Raw genomic sequence first — 23,496 nt, forward strand, 5'->3', positions numbered from 1 at the left:
AACGTAAACGTAACGCTACTCCATAATGATTCTATTTTTAGTAGCTAGGGATGTTCCATGTTGATTCATGTTCTATGATGTTGTTTTCAGTAAGTCCTTTTTCAGATTCAATATGATTTCATAGAAACACTTGTTGAAGAAAATGCTATCTCATAACGATATTCGGAGGTATAACAACCTTACGACACTACGACAGGTTCAAGATGTACTCATATCATATTCATGATGATGATGATGATAATGCCCACAGAGGCCGATATGATACGATGGGATGTCCACAGAGGCTTGACAGGCATTATAATATATATATATATATATATATATATATATATATATATATATATATATATATATATATATATATGACCCCCATGCATGCATGCACAATATTTATGCATATCATTGGCCCACAGAGGCGGCTCGTACATACGGTTGCATTCATTTTATCCTATGTACATTTATGTCTGTCTCTTTATGTTACTTTCATACCTTACATACTCAGTACTTTGTCCGTACTGACGTCCCTTTTCTGGGGGCGCTGTGTTTCATGCCCGCAGGTTCAGGTAGACAGATTGACGATCCGCTCCAGTAAGCTGTTGTTCAGCTGATATTGGAGCACTCCTCTTGTTCCGGAGTTACTGTTGTGTTTTGGTACGTTATACTTTTGTGTACATATGGGGATAGCGGGGCCCTGTCCCGACCTAATTATGTCGTATCCTCCAATAGAGGCTTGTAGACAGTCATGGTATAGTTAGATAATGTATGACCCCCTCGGCCTATATTTTTGCTATATAGTATTTCATGGTGGCCTAGTCAGCTTGCACAGTTTTTGTCTAGCATAGTCATATAGTATGTCTTTTCGGGCTCATCCATTTTTCTGCATTTTTCCTTTATGATTTAGCAGATTTTCATCTGATGACCCTCGAGATCCACTCTTGGTTATAATTATGGTATGAAAGCATGGTTAGTGGTGCTCGGCAGGCAGGGCCCGGGTGCCGGTTGTGGCCCTCCGATTTGGGTCGTGACACAAGATCTCTTCTATGTTGAGCAGTGTTACCCTCTTATGGGTGAACCATAATATGGTAAATACCTTCCAGAACATCTTGCTCTTCCAGTACATACCACATCTTACCACTCCAGATGTCGTAATTCTCACCGTTTAGTCTCTCACCCTTGTTTAAATCAACAATGATGCTCTTAGATGCCATATATGTTAAATGAGACATTTAAGAAAGTTTTACTCATCAATATTTATTTTAACAAATTTATGCATGTGATATTCACAGTCATGCAAATTAATTCTCATAAATGACTTCACATTTAGTGTAAAATCGAAAGGTCACAAAATTTTCGATCATCATCTACAGTCTAAATGTTAATCTAGTGTGAATATTATTTTAATGACTTTCAATTAAATCACAACCCATTTGAAAAAATTAATAGGATATAAAAGAAAGTTAAACAACATAATTCCATATATTGAAAATAAATTCACAATGCAAATTACAAGTTCATAAGGACATGACTCTCCTACTCAGCTTCAAGTATTTGAACATACAACTCGAACAGTTGACTTGGCCAAACCTCATGATAAACATCAATTAAAATACTACCCGAAGGTTCTCGGAGGGAATCTACTAAAATTGCAAAAGCTTCCCAATCCATGATTACAATAAAATTAGTAAGTTCATCTCATTTCAATCGAAAAAGTTCAATATGTTCAGGCACTGAACAATTAGGATACATCTTAAAAGCCTTAAATTCTTTGAATTTCTTCTCTCCTTCCCTTCTTATAGCCCTTTGATCCCTTAGGTTATTTTGCATCACCCTCGGGACATTATTCCTTATGAATTCACGTCCTCAGGAATATGTCCTACGAAGACGTACTCTTCTACATTTTCCCCTTGCTCGATTTCGGGAACTCCTCCTTGAAGTACTTCGAGCTTGTCCCTGTCCAGCCATGTCTGAAATAGGGATAATGAAAAAATAAGAATGGACATACCATTCAATATGACAACATATGCCACAATACTCGTAGAAGACAAAATTACGTTTAAGGATCATATACCATTGTAATGGTGTGGCTATTATAAGGTTTAACAAAAATTACTGAACCGAACTTCAACACTTCATAACTCACTCGTTTTTAATCCGTTTAACATCAATAATATATCAATGGAAAGCTTGTAACGAGTAGATTCTGAAAATATATACCACACAATGTAATTCTTAATAAGTCATTTCCATAAATCAAATTATAGAATGTAGTTTTTCAAAAAAAATTGTCATAGTTTTCAAAGATTTCTTCAAAAAATCATCTCACTTGTTTTAAATTCGTTTTTAATGGGTAATATATCAACGAAAAGCCTGTAACGAGTAGATTCTGAAAATATACACCACACATTGTAATTCTTAACAGGTATTTTCCAGAAATCAAATTACAGAACGCAGTTTTTCATAAAAACTATCACAATTTTCAGCATATAACTTCAAAAAATCATATCTGACTCGTTATAAATCCGTTTTTAATGGGTAATATATCAACGGAAAGCCCTAAACGAGGAGATTCCGAAAAATAAGTGTCATGCAAAGTGTGAAAATCATGGCAAGCGGAGAACATCTGCTATTTTATAGTTTCTTCCCCAAACTTCAAAAATTGATCCACGTTTGAGAAAAAAAAACTAAACATAGTTCAACTCTAAAACATTTAAGGACCTCGAGTCAAACACCATACAATATTTGGCTATTTCACGGAGAAGTGATTATCACATAAACATACTGCAACTTCACGAGCAAAATAAAAAAAAAATTGCTCTTGTGTCACTTTACGTGGGGCCTTTTAATTTATTAAAAAATAAGTGTTCCTCAAAGCCAAATCAGACAGATAATTGGCTTTTCATGAGAAGCCAATTGCCATCTCTTTTCATAGGCACCGCAGAAGCAAAAAAGAAAATTGCAACGATACTGCTATTCTTCTGAGTTTCAACAATGACTATTTTCTTGCAAACCATACTATTCAAGGAAGCAATACAAAGTCAAGGAGCGGAAAAAACCCTACGTTCTGATACCATTGTAAGAAAAGAATAACAGGGCAAGAAAGACAAATTGTGTACCTTTCAATTGCAGTGGAAATCGTTGAACTCACCACCAAAACAATTGCCTAACATCGACTTCGTCTCTCTAGCAAACAAAGTTCTTCTCACCAAATAAATGCCCAATGTTTTTTCTTATACGCAGAGTAGAAGCGGTTAGAAGGAAGTAACTTCCCCACTCTTTCGACACGTTTACTTCTTGAGGAAGTATAGGGGATGTGGTAACTCATTTTAACCACAATCCCTTATCTCTCCTGTCGGGTCAGCCCACTTGGAGCGACCTACGACCCATATTCCAACAAATACAGTACAACACAATACGATATAATCCAATACATTATGAAACAATACGTAACAATCATCCAAACAAAGTGTAAGCGGCCATGACACCTACACTTAAGGCTGGCCAGTGGGACGGAATAGGACGGGCCGGGACAAGATAAGGGGGATCAGGCTGGGGCAGGTTGGGGGGAGAGGCGTGATCTGGTTGGGCGGATTGAGCACCGGGATTGGGTCGATTGTAGGTGGGCCCATCCTGCTATTTGGGGGGATGGGACAGGATGTAGGGTGGCTCATGGGATGGTTCGGTTCGATTTTTGCACTTAATGATTTGGCTTATCGGTTATCGATTTTTATATGTGCTAAACCATTACTAAACTAATAAAATATCGGCTAATTCGGTTCGTCTTACAGGTTATCTGTTTGTTATCGGTTCGGGTTATCGGTTAATCCGTTAAGTTTCAACATAAGATTAACTTTCTTCCGCCGGAAAGCAAAAAAGATCTACTGTTCAAAACAATTAAATTGAATCAATTTTCTTTTGCGTCTATTGCTTTTGTTACCTGATGATCTATATTCTTGAAGAGCTACTTTAACTAACTTTCTCTCTTAATTTACATGTGCAGAGAAGGCATAAGAAATATGTGTGAGGTTAATCTTCACATTTACATTAGCTACAACCAAGTTTTCATTTTCTTCTTTTCCATTTTTTACATAATTATCTTTGATTCTTTTATTTTTTACAAAATGAGATTAACCAAAAAAAAGTGAGTAGCAGATGCTAAAAATTCAAGATTTCTGCAACCAAGCCCTAGATGACTATAAGTCAAGGGTCATACTGTAACACCCATAGGAATTAATGGGTTAAATGGGTTATCGGATTACCCAACATAAAAGTTAGAAAATTCATTCCCGAACTAATAACCTGTTATTTATAAAAGGGAAAATGGTCAAAAATACCCCTCTACTTTGGAAAAAGGGCTGAAAATATCCTCCGAACTTATTTTGGGTCAAAAATACCCCTCTCATCCTTAAAATTTTAAAATATATCCCTGTCTTGACGGAAATTATCCACCAAAATCATTTTTTTAAATTCGCTCCATCATTTAAACCCGACGCAACTAAATAATACTCTCTCCGTTTCAATTTATGTGAAGCCATTTGACTGGGCACGACATTTAAGAAAGAGTGAAGACTTTTAAAACTTGTGGTTCAAATAAGTGTTGAATATTTGTGTGGCTGTAAATCATTTCATAACGTGAATTTGTTTCCAAATTAGGATGAAGGTCATTCATTTTGGCACGGACTAAAAAGGAAATAAGTTCACATAAATTGAAATAGAGGGAGTAACCCATAAGATCCCCTTATTCCCCCAATTTCCTCAAACTTCAAACCTACGTATTGGGGGAATAAGGAGATCTTATGTGTTATTATTTAATTGAGTCGGGTTTAAATGATGAAGCGGGTTTAAAAAAATGATTTCGAATTATATTGGGGGATAATTTCCGTCAAGACAGTGATATATTTAAAAACTTTAAAAATGGGAAGGATATTTTTTACCCAAAATAAATTCGGAGGATATTTGTAGCCTTTTTCCCAAAGTAGAGGGGTATTTTTGACCCTTTTCCCTTTACAAAATTCTAAACCACTCCCAAACCGTTAATATGATCCAATAATTCAATAACACTTTCGGTTTAGATTATCAGTTATGGTTTGATTTTGAATACCTCTAGTCAATATTACACAAGACGTATGGCGATATGAATACCAAATGTAAACAAGTTAACTTAAAACTAAAGTGGAAAAAAAAAAACTTAAAACTAATGATAATGATCTTTTTTACGGTTCTCCAGCACCAATAAATGAGATTAGAGAGGAAGAATTAAGAAATTCACAATCCAGAGCTCTAGATTAAAGGAATAGCGGCTTCAATATATGTTGTGAATATTTGTCCTTGTATGTGCTTCTACAAAAAGATTTACAGTTGCCACTGTTAGCTTAGTCTTTTATTTAAAAGGAAAAGACTAAGCTGTGGAGCAAAATGAAAACAGATGACAAATAAACAGAGGTAATAACTGGTAACGAGTCATGTAAGGCGAAAGCTGCATCGAATTTATATACGCAACTTGCTGATCGACGACAAGTCAATTAAGGAGATAACCACCTCTGTTACGTTTGAGCCGCTTTTTATTGGTGCCCCTAATTTTCAACAAGTCGAAAATCGCCTTGTAATAATGTAAGAAGCTCCGAACATCTGATCAAGAAGGATAACAAGGGCCATAGCCATTGAGGGATCAATTTCATCAGGCTGTACAATGAGACGAAACACGTCGATACCAAAGGCTACCCCTTTTACAGCCTCCTTACGTTTGATCTCAGCTACTCGTCGATGGTTGTTGTCGTAAACAGCACAGCAACGTTGTCCGTAGGATCCTTCAATCTCGTAAACTACCTTCTTCTTTGGTGAAGATACAGCGCCTTTTCGCTGATCATACACCTGTGCTAAGGACTTGCTATTAAGAAGGTTGACGTTCTTCTTTACTGAAAATAGAGGATGGACATCCGTCTCTCCTTCGAACACCAACCAGCAGTCCGACAGGCTTAGCCTCTGAATTTTCAATAAAGAATCACATATTAGGATATATTATACGGAAAACTGTCATAGTTGCTCTTTTACCGGCGAAAATAAGCTATATTTGTACCTCAACATTTCAATAAATATGCCTCTAAAGTCATATTTCTTCTGTTTCAAAATGATTGTCTTACTTTTCTTTTTACTATGTTTTAAAAAGAATATCTTTTTTTTTGTAACTTCTTAATTTCAACTTTTAACATGACATGTTTAAGATCACAAGATTAAAAAATAATTTTATACAATCTACGAATCTTTAGTTTAAGATCATAAAATTCAAAAGACTTTTTTACTTTCTTAAATTCTGTGTCAAGTCAAAATCAGACAAATAAATTAACTTTCTTAAACTCCGTATCAAATTAAAAATAGCAAACAAATTGAAACGGAAGGAATATATTATAAGGAAAAGGTCATATTTGCCCTTCTACTCTCGAAAGTAAGTTATATTTGACCTCTATTATACTTTTTCAATAAATATATCTCTATAGTTATACTTTAGAACTATATTTACAGTTCACCCAATTAAAATGAGCTATACTTACCCTTCACCTGTTAAAATTTCATTTTTAATTTTAGAAAGTCACGTGTCATGCTCTTATTGAATAAAAATATAGCTAAAATATAAGAGTCGTACCTTTCGGCGGATGGTGAGGAGAGAATTGCCAGAAGCATCCATGAGAACGATCTCTCCTTGAGTGCCGGCGTTGTAATTGTCAACACGGAAGACAAGGTTCCCTTTGTTATCAAACACAGTGAAACCATCACAGTTGAAAAGCAAAGATTTTTTCCAAACGGTTAGGACTACAGGTGAGTTGCCATGATTATCGGCTAAGGGCTTTGGAGCTGCAGCACTACCTTTGGCGTTGGCGTTGGGGTATACCTTTGGCATCACCGTACTGCAAGAAAGAATGTTCGATTGATACCACGCAATAGCTAGTAGGGATTACGGGTGGAAGAAAGAGGGCTGCTAGATAATTTTTGATAATGCTAATGAGCAGCTCATTCAAGCTTTATATAAAGCTCGCCTTTGATGGGTCAACCAGAAATATATTTATGGGGTTTTTTTCAAGGTTATCTAACCCGAATAAAATATTTATATTTCTATATCGACTTATATAAAATTCGCACAAACTGTTACACTATAGATAATTCGTATTTTCTGTCATTTCGATATATAACAGTAAAAACATGTTGAATCATAATAATGTTCAATATGTAGTAAAAAATATACCGCAATAATATACAACATATGGACATATTGAATATTTTTACATATTTTTATTTTTTACCGCCTAAATACACCGCGTAATGTCCCTATTTTTATTGCTCATGGTGAGTGAGGTTTTGGGTAGCATTAGGGGCCTAGCACTACACTTAGAGAGGGACCCGGCACTTTTGTAACCCAAAAAAAAAGTTTGGAACCAAATTAATTCATTAAAAAAAAAAAGAACTAAACTAGACTTCACGCAGACTCACGCACGTGCGTGGAAGAAACAAAGTGTACATTTACACTTTGGTCCTTTCACGCACAGAATACGCGCGAAACCCCTACCAAAAATCCCCGACCCCAACACAGGCATGCTCTTCTATTTCATTTCCTCCATCTTCACCCTTTCAACACACTTTTGCACTTCCAAAAACATGTCTCAAAGTTTTGAAACTTCAATGTTTGCTATACAACCCGATATTTGTGAATGCAGTTATTACTGTAAACTAAAAACATCAAAGACCCAAAATAATCCGGGTTGCCGTTTTTGGCATTGTAAAGTGCCCGAAGTAAGTGTTTTTACATTTTTTAGTGTTTTTTTTTCACGTTATCCATATATTTTACTTTAAAAAACTGATTTTCTTGTAATATTTATAGGATATGGGCGGCTGCAAACACTTTCGGTGGGAAGATAGCATTTACGTGGATAAAACGGTGGCGGCGAAGTTTAAAAATTCACTTTTTGATAGAGATACGGCGACTTCACGTATCTCTAAAGATACCGCTAAGTTGGACTCGCAATTTAAGCTTGTGGAAGCTGAAGAAAAAATTGAACGTTTGGAGGTCTTGCTCACCGATTCCCGAAAAAAATGAATTTTGCTGAAGGCTAAACTTAGAGAGGCTCAACACTAGAAAATAGCTTTGAAAGAAAAATTTAAATTGTGGAAGATTATTTGTGCTATCTTGTTGTTGTTCATTATTTATATGTATTTTGTTTATTAAGTTTAATATTTCTATGAATTATGTTTTTTTTACTAGTTGTACCTTTTCCCCTATAATGTAATCTGCACCCTTTATGTACTAATTTATTTGTGTTTTTTTGAGAAATTGTCAATTAATAATAGACTTTAACAATAAACTTTGAAGAATTAAAAACATGTCAAACTAATTCAAATTTGTGACTTCATCATAAAATAAAAATACAAATTAACAGTCTTAGTCCGAAACATAAATGACCCATAATCTAAGACAGTGAGCCTAAATAGACCCTAATCGTCATCAGAATAGAAGTCCTCAATATCGTCCTCAGAACGATATTGGCTGTCTCTTAACACACATATTTTTTTAGGAGATGTTAATTCTCTACCGGTTGATGATGCTTGTTCTTCGGCCAATTTTAGCATGTAAAATCTACAACATCTTGTCAGCATTCTGTTGTTTTCTTTTCTAATCCTTTGTACGGCAAGCTCGCAAGTTGCTGGACCTACTCGAGGTATGGTTATTAAGTACCTTGTTGGGATTGGAGCGTTGAGATTTTCCAAGTCACTAACAAGACATTCTGATTCAGCAATCCGATGTGACCATTCTCGGCGTAAACCGCAATAATATTCTCGCAGATCTGAATATTCCACACTACAGAAATCATCATTACGCTCTATAAGAAGGTGCAGATTTAGCTCGTCTAGTTTGAAATCACTGGTATCACTCGAAAAGCGCTATGATTTGAACTCTCATCATCATTGCTATTTGGTTCTTTTGGAAGGAGTAAAGACCAAGTCGAGTTTCTACTACTCGACATTGAATACGTTATAGTCTAATAACAAAAAAAAGGGCTACTTATATAGTTGCAAACCCCCAAGTACCTTGACGGGGGGGGGGGGGGGGGGGGGGTCTTTATGACTACTTACCTTGTTATAAGAAAAATATTAATCTTCATCGGACATTTCACGATCACCGAATCCTACTTGGATCTAAATCTTGTGCTACCATGTATACCATATTCTACCTTATGGTAATGTATTTGCATCCGATTGTTCTCTTCGCGAAAACGATTAAAAGCAAAATTAAACTCTTGTGGAGTTCCGCAAGGAATTGACATAGCACGTTTTTTTGGGCGTTTAAGCCCTATTGAAACTAACTTTTGCTCAGTGCTTCAGCCTCCCTAACACGCCAATTCCACTCCTCTCTCATTGTTTTATTGTATTCTTGATTGAATTTTTTGTTAGGGTTATTTGAGTAATGAAAATCATCATCATCTAGTTCCCATGTCCCACCCATTGCTTCAAATATATTTGCTGGGGTAAAATATGTAATAGAATCAAGATTACCAAATTGGGTGTAGAATGTCATGATAACTCGTTTTAAAGTGAATAATAGTTGTTTGTCAATCATATTATTTATAGTACTGCATTTTTTGACCGTTTATTTGAATTTAATTCATATTACGTAATGTTTCAATGCGCAATAGAACATGATTTGACAACACATCATGCATGCCAATTTCAGCTTTTTCATGACACATAAAGGACCGATTTGATAATATAATGCTGCATTTTTTGGTCGTTTATTTGAATTTAATTCATATTACGCAATGTTTCAATGCGCAATAGAACATGATTTGACAACACATCATGCATGCCAATTTCAGCTTTTTTATGACACGTAAAGGACCGATTTGACAATACAATGCTGTATTTTTTGACCGTTTATTTGAATTTAATTCATATTACGCAATGTTTCAATGCGCAATAGAACATGATTTGACAACACATCATGCATGCCAATTTCAGCTTTTTTATGACACGTAAAGGACCGATTTGACAATACAATGCTGCATTTTTTGACCGTTTATTTGAATTTAATTCATATTACGCAATGTTTCAATACGCAATAGGGGTCAATATGAATCTATTTAAGAAGAATGTTGGACGAGGAAAAAACTCATCCATTTCATAAGTTTAAGTCTCTTAAGTCATTCAAAAAAAAAAATCAAAGTTCCTACAAAAAATGGCTCAAGATATTTCACTAGTTAAGGTTTCAATACATTGGGATGGTATTATCCTTGATGACAATAGTACAGTTCGTTACAATAAAAGACCAAACGCTCATGTTAAATGTACACTTGAAATGTCTTATGAATCACTAGTCACTTACATATATGAAAAATGAAGGTTAGTGTAGATGAGTATGAAATCTCTATAACAGGCAGATATCCACAATCAGTTTTCAATGGTATAGTGTTTTATGGTAGGCATTATATCAATGATGATGATTCTTTGAGGGATTATTTGAATGCGCCAGAAGAATTAAAACATTTAGTCGCCCTTAATGTTCTTGAGATGTATATTGAAAAGATACCCCGAGAGGTCCCCCAAGAAACGACCCGATCAAGCTAACACATATGGAGATTTTAGTTCTTAAGGGGCATTTTGAGTGGCCAGGTGCCGCTGGAAAATCTTACCCAACAATTAAATCAAACTTGGTAAATATGCATTCTTATATTATTATTTTGTGCAGTAGTACGTGTTTATTATTTGTATTGGTAAATAACCATTTTTAAATCTTTGTAGGGGTTATAGACCTGATACGAGTAATATTGGGCAATCATCTCAATTTAGTGGAGCAACTTATTATTATCAGAACTCTCAGTTCAGTGGAGCTGATTATTATAATAATTCTCAGTTCAGTGGAACTGATTATTATAATAATTCTCAGTTCGGTGCAGCTGATTATTATCAAAACTCTCCAGTGGTACCAACTCCACCAAACTGAGAGGACTACCTTTCATCCACAGTTGGTACCACTGGCGAGTTTTGATAATAATCACCGCACCGACCTGAGAATTATTATAATAATCAGCTCCACTGAACTGAGAATTAGAATTTAACATATGTTTTTTATTGTGTGGGAGGAGGCCTTTCTTAGATAGCGCTGATTGTCCAAGTTATGTGGATACATCAGAGAGTGATGGTGATGAACCAGCTAATAATGCAGAGGTAACCGATGATGAAGATAGTGAAGGGGATGAACAAGATACGCATTTTAGTCCCCAGAAGCAACCAAAACCAACTCACCACCACGTACCACCTCCGATGGTGGAAAACCCATTTCCTGATAGCCCAATGCAGTGGCATTCTGACTATATTCCATATCTTGACAGTCTCCAAGGTCGTGAGGATGCATTTGTTTTCATAAGAGATGATAATCAAAGTCGCCAAAAAACGTGGATTGAACCAAAAAATCCCATGACTGATGAATGCATCCTTGCAAAGGGAATGCAGTTCACATCAAAAAAGATGTTGCAACGGTCGTCGAATGTATTGTATAAAGGATATGAGGGAGTTTAAGGTTGATGACTCAAACAAATCGGTATGGAGGCTGATTTGTAAGCGACATACTCAAGGCTGTCGGTGGTTGCTTCGGAGAATTGTTAAGCCTGATGGTTTATGGGAAATCACAAAATTCCACCTGAAGCACACTTGTGATATGGGACAAGGTCGAGCAGATCATTTTAATTTAGATGTAAACATGATTGCTCATGTGTTACTTAAACACATTGAGGAAACTCCAAGGTAACTTATCTGGCCGTTTACATTATATATCTTATAGCAATTAAAATATCATTACTAAATGTTGTTTGTTTAAACTTATGCAGGATGGTTATCAAAACTTGTATTAGCATGATCCACTTAGAATATGGTAAAATCATAAGCAAGAGAAAGGGATTTCTGGGGCGAAGACGTGCTTTTGAGATGATATTTGGAACTTGGAAATCCTCTTTTCAGGCGTTGCCGGGGTATATGGCGGCTCTAAAACATGATAATTACGCACTGTTGTATAGTGGCGGCTTTTAGAGGGCAGAATTTTCGATTTCGTCTTTTGGGCATTCAAACCAAGTATTGATGGTTTTGCTCACTACCGGAATGTGATATCCATAGATGGGAAGCATGTATATGACCGATATGACATTAAGCTCTTAATTGCAGTAGGTATGGATGCCAATGGATCAATATTCTCTCTTGCTTTCGCAATTGCCGCCAACGAGAGCAACGAGACATGGGGGATGCTCTTGACTCATCTACAAACTCATGTTATTAAGGGTCGTCAGGGCATATGTGTCCTATCGGATCGTCATAAAGGCATATTGCACAATATGCGTACTGCGGAAGGTGGCGACCTCACATGCTTACCATCGATATTGTTTAAGGCACTTAAAGGCTAATTTGCAAACAAAGTTTGGAAATGGCAATCGTAAACAAATTGATGTGGGGGGCGCGATGCGAAGATCAACAAGAAAATGGGCGCAAAAATGGAGTCGCTAAGGAAGTGGTGGAGAGGCATATGTTTGGTTGATGAAATTAGAAGTTGAAAAATGGACGCTTTATGCTGATGGAGGAAGGAGATGGGGCATGCTCACTACGAACAGCTCGGAGTCTTTCAATGGACTCGTCAAATCTACACGAGGACTACCTGTCACCGCAATGGTAAGACTAACTTTCAGGCAGGTCGTGGAGCGATTTGCGGGTAGGAAAGGTAGGCCAGAGGTATATTAGTCGACGAGAGAACATGGATGCCAAAGCCCTACAAAAAAGATGGAGCACCATAGAAGAAAGGCAGAGGGTCACCAAATGACCGAGTATGACATCGTTCAACGGTGTATGAAGTTAGAACGGGTTATTGCGACGGCCAAGGAGGAAACAAACATATCGTTACTGAGCGTACAAAAACCATACACTTGTGGTAAGTGGAAAACGTACCACATGCCATGTTCTCATGCAGTCAAGTGCTTTGAGAGAATGACCAGAAATGTAACTGATTATGTGGCGGAGGAATATAAGGTCGTAAAATACCTTAAAGCATATTTCGGCCACTTCCGTCCCCTTAGTGATCAAGCTTATTGGCCAGCCGCGCCGTTTTCTATGATTGCGAATAAGAACCATATCCATAAATTGGGAAAAAATAAGTTAACCCATTATCACAATCAAATGGATGTTAGCGAAAAGACTTACTCTCGCAAGTGCTCAATATGTAAGCAATTTGGGCATGATAAGCGTTCATGTGGGCAAAACTCCCGTGGTGGCAGCACATCTGGAAGTAGAAGAGTGTCTAGAACTTGATTTTTTTTTTAAGTCTATTGTAATTTAATGATGTGTTTTGTTGCTAATGGAATGAAATATTTTTCAATTATTATGAACCTCTCGTATTGGATGAATTATTTTTAAATATTATATTATTTTTTTTGCACATTCAAAAGGTGCGGATTACACAATACAATAACAAAATAAAAAAGACATAAAAGAAAAAAAAAACACCTAATACAAAGCAGAGTAATTTTTTCTTTTCTATCTTTTTTGAACCAAAAAAGTACTTTCATAGCTTTGGGAGTAAAACAAAAGAGATTAATCAAAACCCTATAAAATATGACACTTAAACCTAAATATAACAAGTTTTCAAACGTACTTCGGAGCATTTTACAACCCCTAAAACGACGATCCAAATGTATATGTATACTTGATGTAATGAGCCGATATTATTGTACACTAAAAAAATATTAAGTTCTATATAAAATATTTATATTCTAGTATTTTGAAACGTAACTAATCTTCGGTCAAAGTATGAAAAAAACTTTAATTTTGAGTTTGATTTCCAAAGAATAAAGATTGGGGCCAGGGATTTTTGATAGGGGTTTTATGGACAGATTCTGTGCACGAAGCCTAATTTGATTCTTTTTTTTTAATGGATTAGTTTGATTCCAAATTTTTTTTTTTGGTTACAAAAGTGCCGGGGTCCGTTAGAGAGAGGTTTTGGTTAAGCATAGGGGCCCCTGGGAGTACCACATTTCTACGTCCATACTAATTAGAGAAGAAGAAGAAGAGAGGCGCGGCGATTTTGTCTAGAAAAATAAAGTAGTCTAGAGGCATGACTTGTCAAAGACAGGACTTGTCCAAGACAGATTTTTTCTTATATAAGATTTTTTTTTTCTCGGCTTAAAGTTTACTGCAGCCTTGTCTGCGTCATCATATAGTCATAGTTATTACTTTTCGATGTCAATTTATGTGACATCATATAACTATATAGAAAGTTTTAGAAAGAAAGCAAGAATGTTTTTTTAAAATTTGTGATCTATAATAAGTTTATACATTTGTGAAAGATGACAATGTATAAATTACTACTCCCTCCATTACAATTTAAGTGTCTTACTTTCCTTTTTAATTTGTCCCAAAAAAAATGTATATTTCTATATTTAGTAAGTATTGACAAGTTTAGGACCAGATGATCTAAAGAATTACACATATCTTTAATTCGAAAGTCTTCCTTTATTTCTTAAACTTCGTGCTGCTCAAACTAAGACACTTAAATTGGGACGGAGGGAGCATTTCATTAAGGGTAAAATGAAAATGTCAAAGTTAAGTTAAAAGATGACATTCTTTTTGGAACAAACTAAAAGAAAAATGTGTCACATAAATTTGGATGGAGGGAGTAGCATATTTAACATATTAAAACTTTGCTTTATCAATTTAATTACAAATACTTACTAATCGAAATCAATAATGTGAAAAATGACAGGAATTTTTACTTATAAATGAAAAAGGTCCTTTATTTATTCTGTTTGTTCTACCATTAAGTTAACGAAAGATAATTTTGAAGCATACAAGCAAAAGAAATAGTTCTGAAGCATTAAGTTAAGGGGAAAGGGTCAAAAATGCTTCACTACTTTGAGAAAAGAGTTAAAAATATCATTCGTTATAAATTTGGGTAAAAAATACCGTCCCGTCATTAAGGTTTCAAATATACCCCTATCTTAACGAAAATCCCCAAATCCCCCAAAATAACCCAATTTTATTTTTAAACCCGCTCCATTTAAACCCGACCCAACTACATAAAAAACCCATATGCGATCAACTTGTTCCCGAGTCCTACATCTGGAGCCACTAAGCACAGGAGCGAGTGACCCATATGGGTTTTTATTTAGTTGAGTCGGGTTTAAATGGAGCGGGTTTAAAAATGAAATCGGGTTATGTTGGCAGTTTTCGTTAAGACAGAGGTATATTTGAAAACTTTAATGACAGGAAGGGTATTTTTTATCCAAATTTATAACGGAGGATATTTTTAGCCCTTTCCCCAAAGCAGAAGGGCATTTTTGACCCTTTTCCCTTAAGTTAATATATAATCTTTAGACCAACCAAAAAAAAAGAAAAAAAAGTCACTCCCTCCATTCCAATTTAAGTTTCTTAGTTTGATTAAACATGAAGTTTAAGAAATAAAATGATATATTTAAATTTTGAGCTCCTAAATTAAAGATGTGTATAATATATTAAAATGTCTTTTGAATCTTATAGTTATAAACTCGCCATGTAAGATGTAAGATATTTAAATTATCTAACTTATTAAATATAGAAAGAGACATTCGTTTGGAAAACCGATAAAAAAAGGAAAATAAGACTTAAATTGTGACAGAAGAAGAATATACTACTCGACAATTGTAAGAGGAAAGTAACAACTTGAAGTGTTCCATCCTTTCCCTCGTCAGCCCTTAGCATTTTACCAAAGAGAGGAGGAAAGAAAAAGGGAAAAAACATAATGGAATGAACGAAACAGAGAGTCCGGAACCAAAATGATCCAATAAAAAAAAACTTGTACCAAAATATCTCAAAGAAAAAAAGAGGCACAAAAGGACTTAACCGTCACGGCACGGTTAAGTCTTTTAACGCAAAGATTTTACTGCGTTAAAGGATATTGCCCCTCTCCTTTAGCGCAGTAAAATACTGCGCTATAGACCCCGACGAAAACCCATTGGGTTCCACCACTCGTCCCTCCCAAAAGTTAAAAAAAAAAAAAAATGCCATCAAACGAGAAAACTGCGGAGCCCACTTTAAGAAAACGTCATTTTCTATTCAAATTTCGTTTGAAAAGTTTAGATTCTCGGTATAGTCAAGTCAAGGAGCGAGATTCCAAGGTCCGATTTTTGAAAAAGGCGATGTACAACTCGATTAAAACAACCCTACAACAAGCTTCGATCAACGTATTCTACTATAAATTTTTTAATTATTTTGTTAAATACATTATAATCCTAAGCATGTTTAGCGTTTCATAGTCTCGAATTTTTGAAAATCATTGTTATTTTTGCATTTGTTGGCTGTTGGGCTGCCCCTTTTTGGGACTTTTTTTTGTTTTTGTTAATTGATTATGAATTGTTAATTTGTTAATTTTTTTATGAATTGTTAATTTGTTAATTATTCATGACTTGTTTAATTAGAAAAAATATAGTAATCTACTATTATTTGTTAATTATGTCACTGTTAATTGTTAATTTATTAGTTGTTAATTGTTGATTATGAATTGTTATTTTGTTAAATTATTTATGAATTATTAATTTGTTAATTCTTTATTAATTGTTTAATTAGAGAAAATATAGTAATCTCCTAATATTTTTTAATTATGGCATTGCTAATTTATTTATTTGTGAAATTGTTTAATTAGAGAAATATAGTAATCTCCTAATATTTGTTAATTATGGCATTGTTAATTTATTTATTTGTGAAATTATTTAATTAGAGAAATATAGTAATCTCCTAATATTTGTTAATTATGGCATTGTTAATTTATTTATTTGTGAAATTTTTTATCCTATGTTAATCGTTAAATAAATTAGCTCGTTATTTCTTTAATTGTAGTTAGGAGAATAATTATAATTAGATATAATTAGTCACAAAATATAATACAGCATAATTCACATATTCCCTATAAATGATTAATTAGTTAATATAATTTCACTTTAATTTCAAGAATAATGAATAATTTAGTTTCTACAGACATGACTCTTTCATGGATCCGAATGTTCACCTAGGTCCCGATGATATATTAGTACTTTTTTTTGCAGATAATCATAGGTCAGAGTTATTATGGACTGATTCTATCACTACTAAAAAAACTGGATTTTCCGACCTCAAAAAAGGTCAATTACCGACCTCATGAGGTCGGTTTTGGGCAAAAACCGACCTCAAAACCGACCTCAGTTGAAGGTCGGAAAAGAGTGGGTCGGAATTATTACCGACCTCATGAGGTCGCAAAAAACCGACCTCATGAGGTCGGTAATATTTTTTTTTTTTTTTCGGTCGGCTATTATTTATATAAAGTACGACCTCGTGAGGTCGGTAAATTATATTAATAATATAATGATATTAGTTTACCGCCTATGAGGTCGGTAAGTTATATGAATATATATATATATATATATATATATATATATAATGTATATATTGAGATTTTCGTCGTCCTATTTTGCCAAAACCCGACTTCACGAGGTCGGTAATTTAGAATTTTTGGAAAAATTTTTACAGAAAACCGACCTCATGAGGTCGGTAATTGACATATGTTTGCAGAAAACCGACCTCATGAGGTCGGTAATTTAGAATTTGTGGAAATTTTTTGCAGAAAACCGACCTCATGAGGTCGGTAATTGACATATGTTTGCAGAAAACCGACCTCATGAGGTCGGTAATTGACATATGTTTGCAGAAAACCGACCTCATGAGGTCGGTAATTTGCAATTCCCTGAAAATTTTTGCAGAAAACCGACCTCATGAGGTCGGTAATTTGCAATTTCTGGGAAAAATTTCAGAAAACCGACCTTATGAGGTCGGTATTCTGGAAAAAAAATTGTAGCACATAGCTGTTATTCCAGCTGCCCCCCTATCAAAATGAAAATAATTTTACTTTCAACTAAAACCAGCTCATATAGCTGCCAACAATACACCAAACTGCTATAAATACGTAAAACAATAAGCTACTATTACAACACATAGATTACAACCACCAAAACATCACATTCAATTCGAAACTACTTCAAAGTTGAATAAAAACGTCAATTAAACATTCACAAGAGACACTAATTAAGCTACTTCAACCTTCGCAAACATCAAAACAACATTAAACTACTTCAACATTTGTAAACATCCACAAAACATTAAACTAGTCTACACTAAGTTAGTCTACAACATATTAGACTACTTCACCCTCGCAAATCCACAAATCCACCACCACATTAACATTCAAACATGCCTTTGTGTGTTTGACACGTGAGTCCCATCATCATCCGCACCACTAGCTAAATCGTCGAGAAACCTTTTTTTTTTTTTTTTTTTTTTTTTTTTTTGTGTTCATCCCCGGAGAAAAGAGGCAATCACTTGTTCATAAACAATGGGTGTCAACTCGTGATCAATTTGAAGAAGATTTAGAGGACAACAAGGAACTAGTAATGTTGAAAAATTCAAAAAGGTTGTAGTTCGATAATAATGCTCAAGTGGCAGCTTCAAGGTAATAGTAAGCGACAGAGAAATAATCGGTGGCAACGGTTGGCCTTGGTGCATGGTACGTGGCTACTATGCCAATGGTGATCAATGACAACAATGAACAACAATCAGGTGGAGACAAACAAATAGCGATTCTAGAGGAGAGGCAATCGTAGAGTGTTGCAGCTTGCAAGGAATTCAATGACTCCTCTAATCGTGCACTTATGTTGTCAACAACAAGCCGATCACTTTCATTAGTCGAGTCTAATCAAGAGGCCATAGTCAAATAAAACTCCAAACACATCACCCTCCTATCAAGAGAAAAGAAAAAGCATATATTAAGTTGTTAACCTTGTTTTAATTTAACTTGCTTTCTGAAATGAAACAATGAGCCGATCGATCCAACACATATTCAATAATGCAAATCAAAGGGTCCCGAAACATAACTAGAAAAACACTTAAGTCATGAATTCCTTTTAGGGATAGGTATTATCACATCATGGTGCAAGAGCATTGCCTATTGGAACTCTATTGAATCAAGCTATGGAACCTATCAATGATGCTTTAATTGAGGCTGCACAAGAGGCAGAAAACAACCGAGGGTTGCAGCACTGCATGCACCAATTGATACAAAGAAGACTATATTCACTATACTAACTACGAAAGCTAATATAAATAAACAAATGAAATAGAGTAATTGAGCATATAAATATAGGAAATGAGAATATTAACCTTCGTAGCCTCACGAGAGTCTTGAATCCCAAACCAATACTCTTAAAGTATCGATTCCCTCCCTTTCCTGGCCTCTTCCCCTTCCCTGTCTTCTTAGAACTGCCCAACAAAATACAACAAATACGCAAATCTTAAAACTTTGCAAATTATGAGTACCCAAATCCGATTGAAGGAGGAGAAAGGCTCCTTCTCCTTAAGCTATTGAAAAATCATCCGAGATTTACACTCGGAATCCAGAATATGAGAATATCAATAAGGTCATGTATTGAGAATATAAACCGTTTTATCTTTCTTCATCTAAAAGGTGCTCTCTCCTTTCCATTTGATGAATGGGGCGCAATATGTTCAAAATAAAATTACAACAGGGCTCATAGCTACACATCTTCCTATTCCAAGATGATAATACATCTTGTGTCACTATGTCTGGACAGATGATTTATCGAGTAGTACATATTCCTGAAAGAGGTAAAGTGGGACAGATCCACAAAAAGGAAGAGTGAACAAGGACAAACCTTGTTTCTCCTTCCTTTTTGAAGGTGTGGGATCAATATCATCTTCCTGCAATAGGATAGAAACAAAATTCAAATGAACACATTTAATCACTATGCAAATTATAAAACAAAATCATATTCCGAGAAGGGTTCTTATAACATCATTTCAAATAGCTAGAAGGTGACCTCTCCGGACAAATAGGCGAAGGTAAACTTCGAACGACTAAATAGTGGGAGCTACACCATGCCCGTGTCACTTCCCCAAAATATAAACATGCTTGTTCAGGTCAAACAAAAAATACTGTCTTATGGCACTAATCTTCTACTCAGGATACTTCTCAACGTATCATCAATTTTATAGTCTAAACATCAGTATTTACAACTCACTCATAGGGACTTTCAGTCAGCATAAGATTTTCCTGTCCTTTTGGTTTCTGTGTTGGACCATTTGCAAATCCATGTCTGCCACATTCGTATATTAAGTTCTTACCAAAGATTCTTATTTGAAAACCAAAAAGAATTGCAACCAAAAAAAAAAAAAATTATAGTGCCCTCAAGGATGGTTATACTCGCCTGAAGGGTATCTTTCTGAAGTTAATAGACAGAGGGTGATAAGGAATCACAGTCTCCGCCTTCTTGATGAGTTAAAATAAGCCAATCCTAGATCCAGTTTATGCTGATTGAATAACAACTATTTGATGTCAATCTCCATATCACATGTTTCCACCTTTCGGCAAATCCAAAAGCTCTAAGAGTGTGACTCAACAACAACCAGCACCCCTTATCAGAAGCTTTAGACATGTCTAATTTGAACACCGCGTAAAATGAGTATTTTATGTTATTTAATCGAAAGGTACAATCTTAGGTATACGGTTTCTCTATTTCAAGGATTACACAAAGTCCTACTTCACAAACAAGGATTACTGGAAAAAAAAAAGAATCATTGGTAAAGAGATATAGTAAGATGCAACAACAACAACTCTCTCCATAGTTAAACAAATATTTGATACTTGACTGTTGTCTGCTCACAAATTTATAAAAGAATTGCGGGCAAAACGTCATTTGATATATTAACTTATCAGAGAGAAACTTGCCTCAGGAGTTGACAACAGCTCCAAGTCATTCCCATTCAGCCTTGGAAGCAATAAAACGAAATAGATCATCCAAAATTTCCTATCGATAATTCATGGCAAACCTTCGCCTCAAGGACTCAAGTCCAGGCACAAACTGCACAATGGATGCCACATGTTCTTTCTGACTATCAGACATGGAAAAATCTGCAAAAAAATTTGATAACCATCAACCAGAGGCCACAAGAAACATGAACAACATCCTTTAATATTTCCAAGTATTCAGAAGGTAACCCTTAAGAAGTACCGTGCCAGAAAAAAGAATCATAGGCTGAACAAAAGTGATTTTTTTAAGTACAACATCATGGCTGGAATTAACCTAAAACTATAAACTGGAATTTGGCTGGTGCATGATTATTTATTCCAAGTCAAGTAAAGCCGTACTGCTGATTACTACTAATGTTTCTTTCTTATTAAAGAAAAATAAGAAGCATAGGCCCAACGCTTATATTAGTCACAGTTCTAGAAAAAGAAAGATTGGGTTTTTCTAAAGCACAAAAGCAATTAAAGAAATCAATACCAAATTCACAACATAAACGATTTTGGGAAATTCGTATCCGTATGGCCAGCGTGGCCTCAAATCGCAATATTATGTAATACCTTTCATGAACTCCTTTCATAGCATATTCATGGTAGAAGATCACCACAAATGCAAGATGACACTACCACTATCGAATCCAAAGACGAAGAGTATAATGTGGTTCATTTATCGTGTCGCTTTTCTTAGAGATGAATTTTGCTCGTGTAAAATTGTAATTCAATGTTGTACAAAAAAAAATCACCCTAGCTGAAGAGAATTGCATAACAACTCCTGTTATACTCACTATCTTCATCATCATTCTCATTTTACCCGGACCAAAGTTCTTGACGAATTATTTCATGATATATCTGTGTTTCTAAATTCTAAATCCTTAGAAAACCATCAAAACATGACATAGAACAACTAATATCAATACGGAATAGAAGAAGGAAGTCGGGAAATTTACACATAACTTACATCCGTGCGTAGTCTTTCGGTAATATGCACAAAAGACCACGTAAAAGAACCATTGTCCTTATAATAGTCAATATGGAACTCACCTTCAAAGTTTGCAAATGGTTTGTCAAGTCCACAACTTGCAGTCCAGTGTTGTTTGCTACACTTGGTATGTCAAATATATACTGCCCATCTTTGATCTCAGAGCTAATATTCATGACGTGTATAGCATTAGATACAATATAAACTTGTGAGAGCATATGATTGTTCTCATAGGAAACAAAAATCAGTTGCTCACTTCTTCAGAATAGTAGCAATCACAGCATCTTTCATAGCTAGCAATGCGAGAGAAGTACGCAATCGGTTGTTAAGGTCATGACATATTGTAAAAATTTAAAGCCACAATAAAAACATCAAAAAGAGGCTAACCACTTTATGTGTCTTTCTAGTTCTTAATATTAGCAAAATTCTAGTCTTGCGGTTTAATCCTCACCAAAGAATGCTCAAAATCAAACCCAAAAGTGGGAGCAATTGAAAGTAAACTTTCTCTCCAAACTATAAAGATACGCGCCAACTCCACCGCACTTAATCATGCTAAATTAACTTAACTAACCTGGTGGAAGTTTAAAGTGCATGTATACACTCGTGCACGTGGGAGTAAATGCAAGTATTGGACCTCTCCTAGCTCCAATTGTGTTAAGATTGTAAGTATTACCTGGGAGAATGAGAAACACCCATTCTTCAAGATCTTACTAAGGTAAAAGAATATACGAGTTCGATTCGACTGACCGTACTATCCACATTTGTATCTAAACGGGAAGCTACTTTCACGGTAGGGGTCATTTGGTAGGATGGGATGGGATTATTAGTCCCATGGGATTGAATTATCCCATATTTGGTTGGTGGGATAATTCCTTTGGGTATCCCACCCAATCCCGTCTATAAGGGATAAACGATGGTTCCCCTTTCAGCCTTTCAAGTTTCTGTTTCACCTATCTTGTTATTGTTATCTGCTCTAAGGAAACCACTACAAAAATAGATAAAGAAGAGATTCTTAAAAATGCGCAAGCTACAGCTATTCTCATCCAATCAGACATAGCTTAGATCTCGTTCAATTTTCTTCCTACTCTTGTTACCAAAGAAAAAATTGAATCAATGGATAAGACAAGTTAACAGAGTACAAATCCTCTCTTGCCAATAATCCTCACCTATAATTTTAAGCCAAAATAAGAGACAAATAAAGAAGTGCAAAATAGAAATCATATGGTACCTTGATGGGCTAAGAAATCAATAGCTATCTAGTTGCTTTGATGCTAAAAACATTTGCAAGAAGGATTAGGGAATTTCACTTACATTTAGATGCATTCTAGGATGAAGCCTTCCCCAACTTAAGGATTTAAAAAAAAGGAACTTTAGCCTAAAGCTCATACAAGTTCAAATTTTTAATCTTCAAAGCTATAAGAATTGAGGCCGAACACATTTCAAATTTTCGGACCGAAAAGAAAAGGAGAAATCAACGACCTATTTAACACAAAATTTCGTATAACCCATTTAACACAAAATTTCTTCATTCATGACTCTTATGAACAATAAGATAATAAAACATCAAATTTCTTCATGCACGGGGAATTTTTTGTTCCAAAATTGTTCCTTTCACTAAATACTT

At 35.1% G+C, this 23,496-nt stretch overlaps 1 protein-coding gene and 2 long non-coding RNA genes across 3 annotated transcripts; 1 reads left to right on the forward strand and 2 right to left on the reverse strand.

Annotated features, from left to right (window-relative positions):
* Positions 1 to 5,276: 5,276 nt before the first annotated feature.
* On the reverse strand, positions 5,277 to 7,006 carry LOC132058391 (protein LURP-one-related 8). Its single transcript, XM_059450910.1, has 2 exons — positions 6,638 to 7,006; positions 5,277 to 5,979 (listed from the first exon to the last, which is right to left on the reverse strand). Exons 1-2 carry the CDS (start codon positions 6,890 to 6,892, stop codon positions 5,578 to 5,580), a joined length of 657 nt encoding a protein of 218 aa, XP_059306893.1. The 5' UTR covers positions 6,893 to 7,006; the 3' UTR covers positions 5,277 to 5,577.
* A 568-nt stretch (positions 7,007 to 7,574) lies between these two features.
* Positions 7,575 to 8,069, forward strand: LOC132058392 (uncharacterized). The gene is made up of 2 exons (XR_009415288.1): positions 7,575 to 7,779; positions 7,868 to 8,069. It is a non-coding gene; the product is annotated as an uncharacterized LOC132058392 (long non-coding RNA).
* A 12,745-nt stretch (positions 8,070 to 20,814) lies between these two features.
* Positions 20,815 to 22,272, reverse strand: LOC132058394 (uncharacterized). The gene is made up of 3 exons (XR_009415289.1): positions 22,129 to 22,272; positions 21,935 to 22,037; positions 20,815 to 21,001 (listed from the first exon to the last, which is right to left on the reverse strand). It is a non-coding gene; the product is annotated as an uncharacterized LOC132058394 (long non-coding RNA).
* Positions 22,273 to 23,496: the final 1,224 nt, after the last annotated feature.

This window comes from Lycium ferocissimum, chromosome 5 (assembly GCF_029784015.1).
Source record: "Lycium ferocissimum isolate CSIRO_LF1 chromosome 5, AGI_CSIRO_Lferr_CH_V1, whole genome shotgun sequence".
NCBI lineage: Eukaryota > Viridiplantae > Streptophyta > Magnoliopsida > Solanales > Solanaceae > Lycium > Lycium ferocissimum.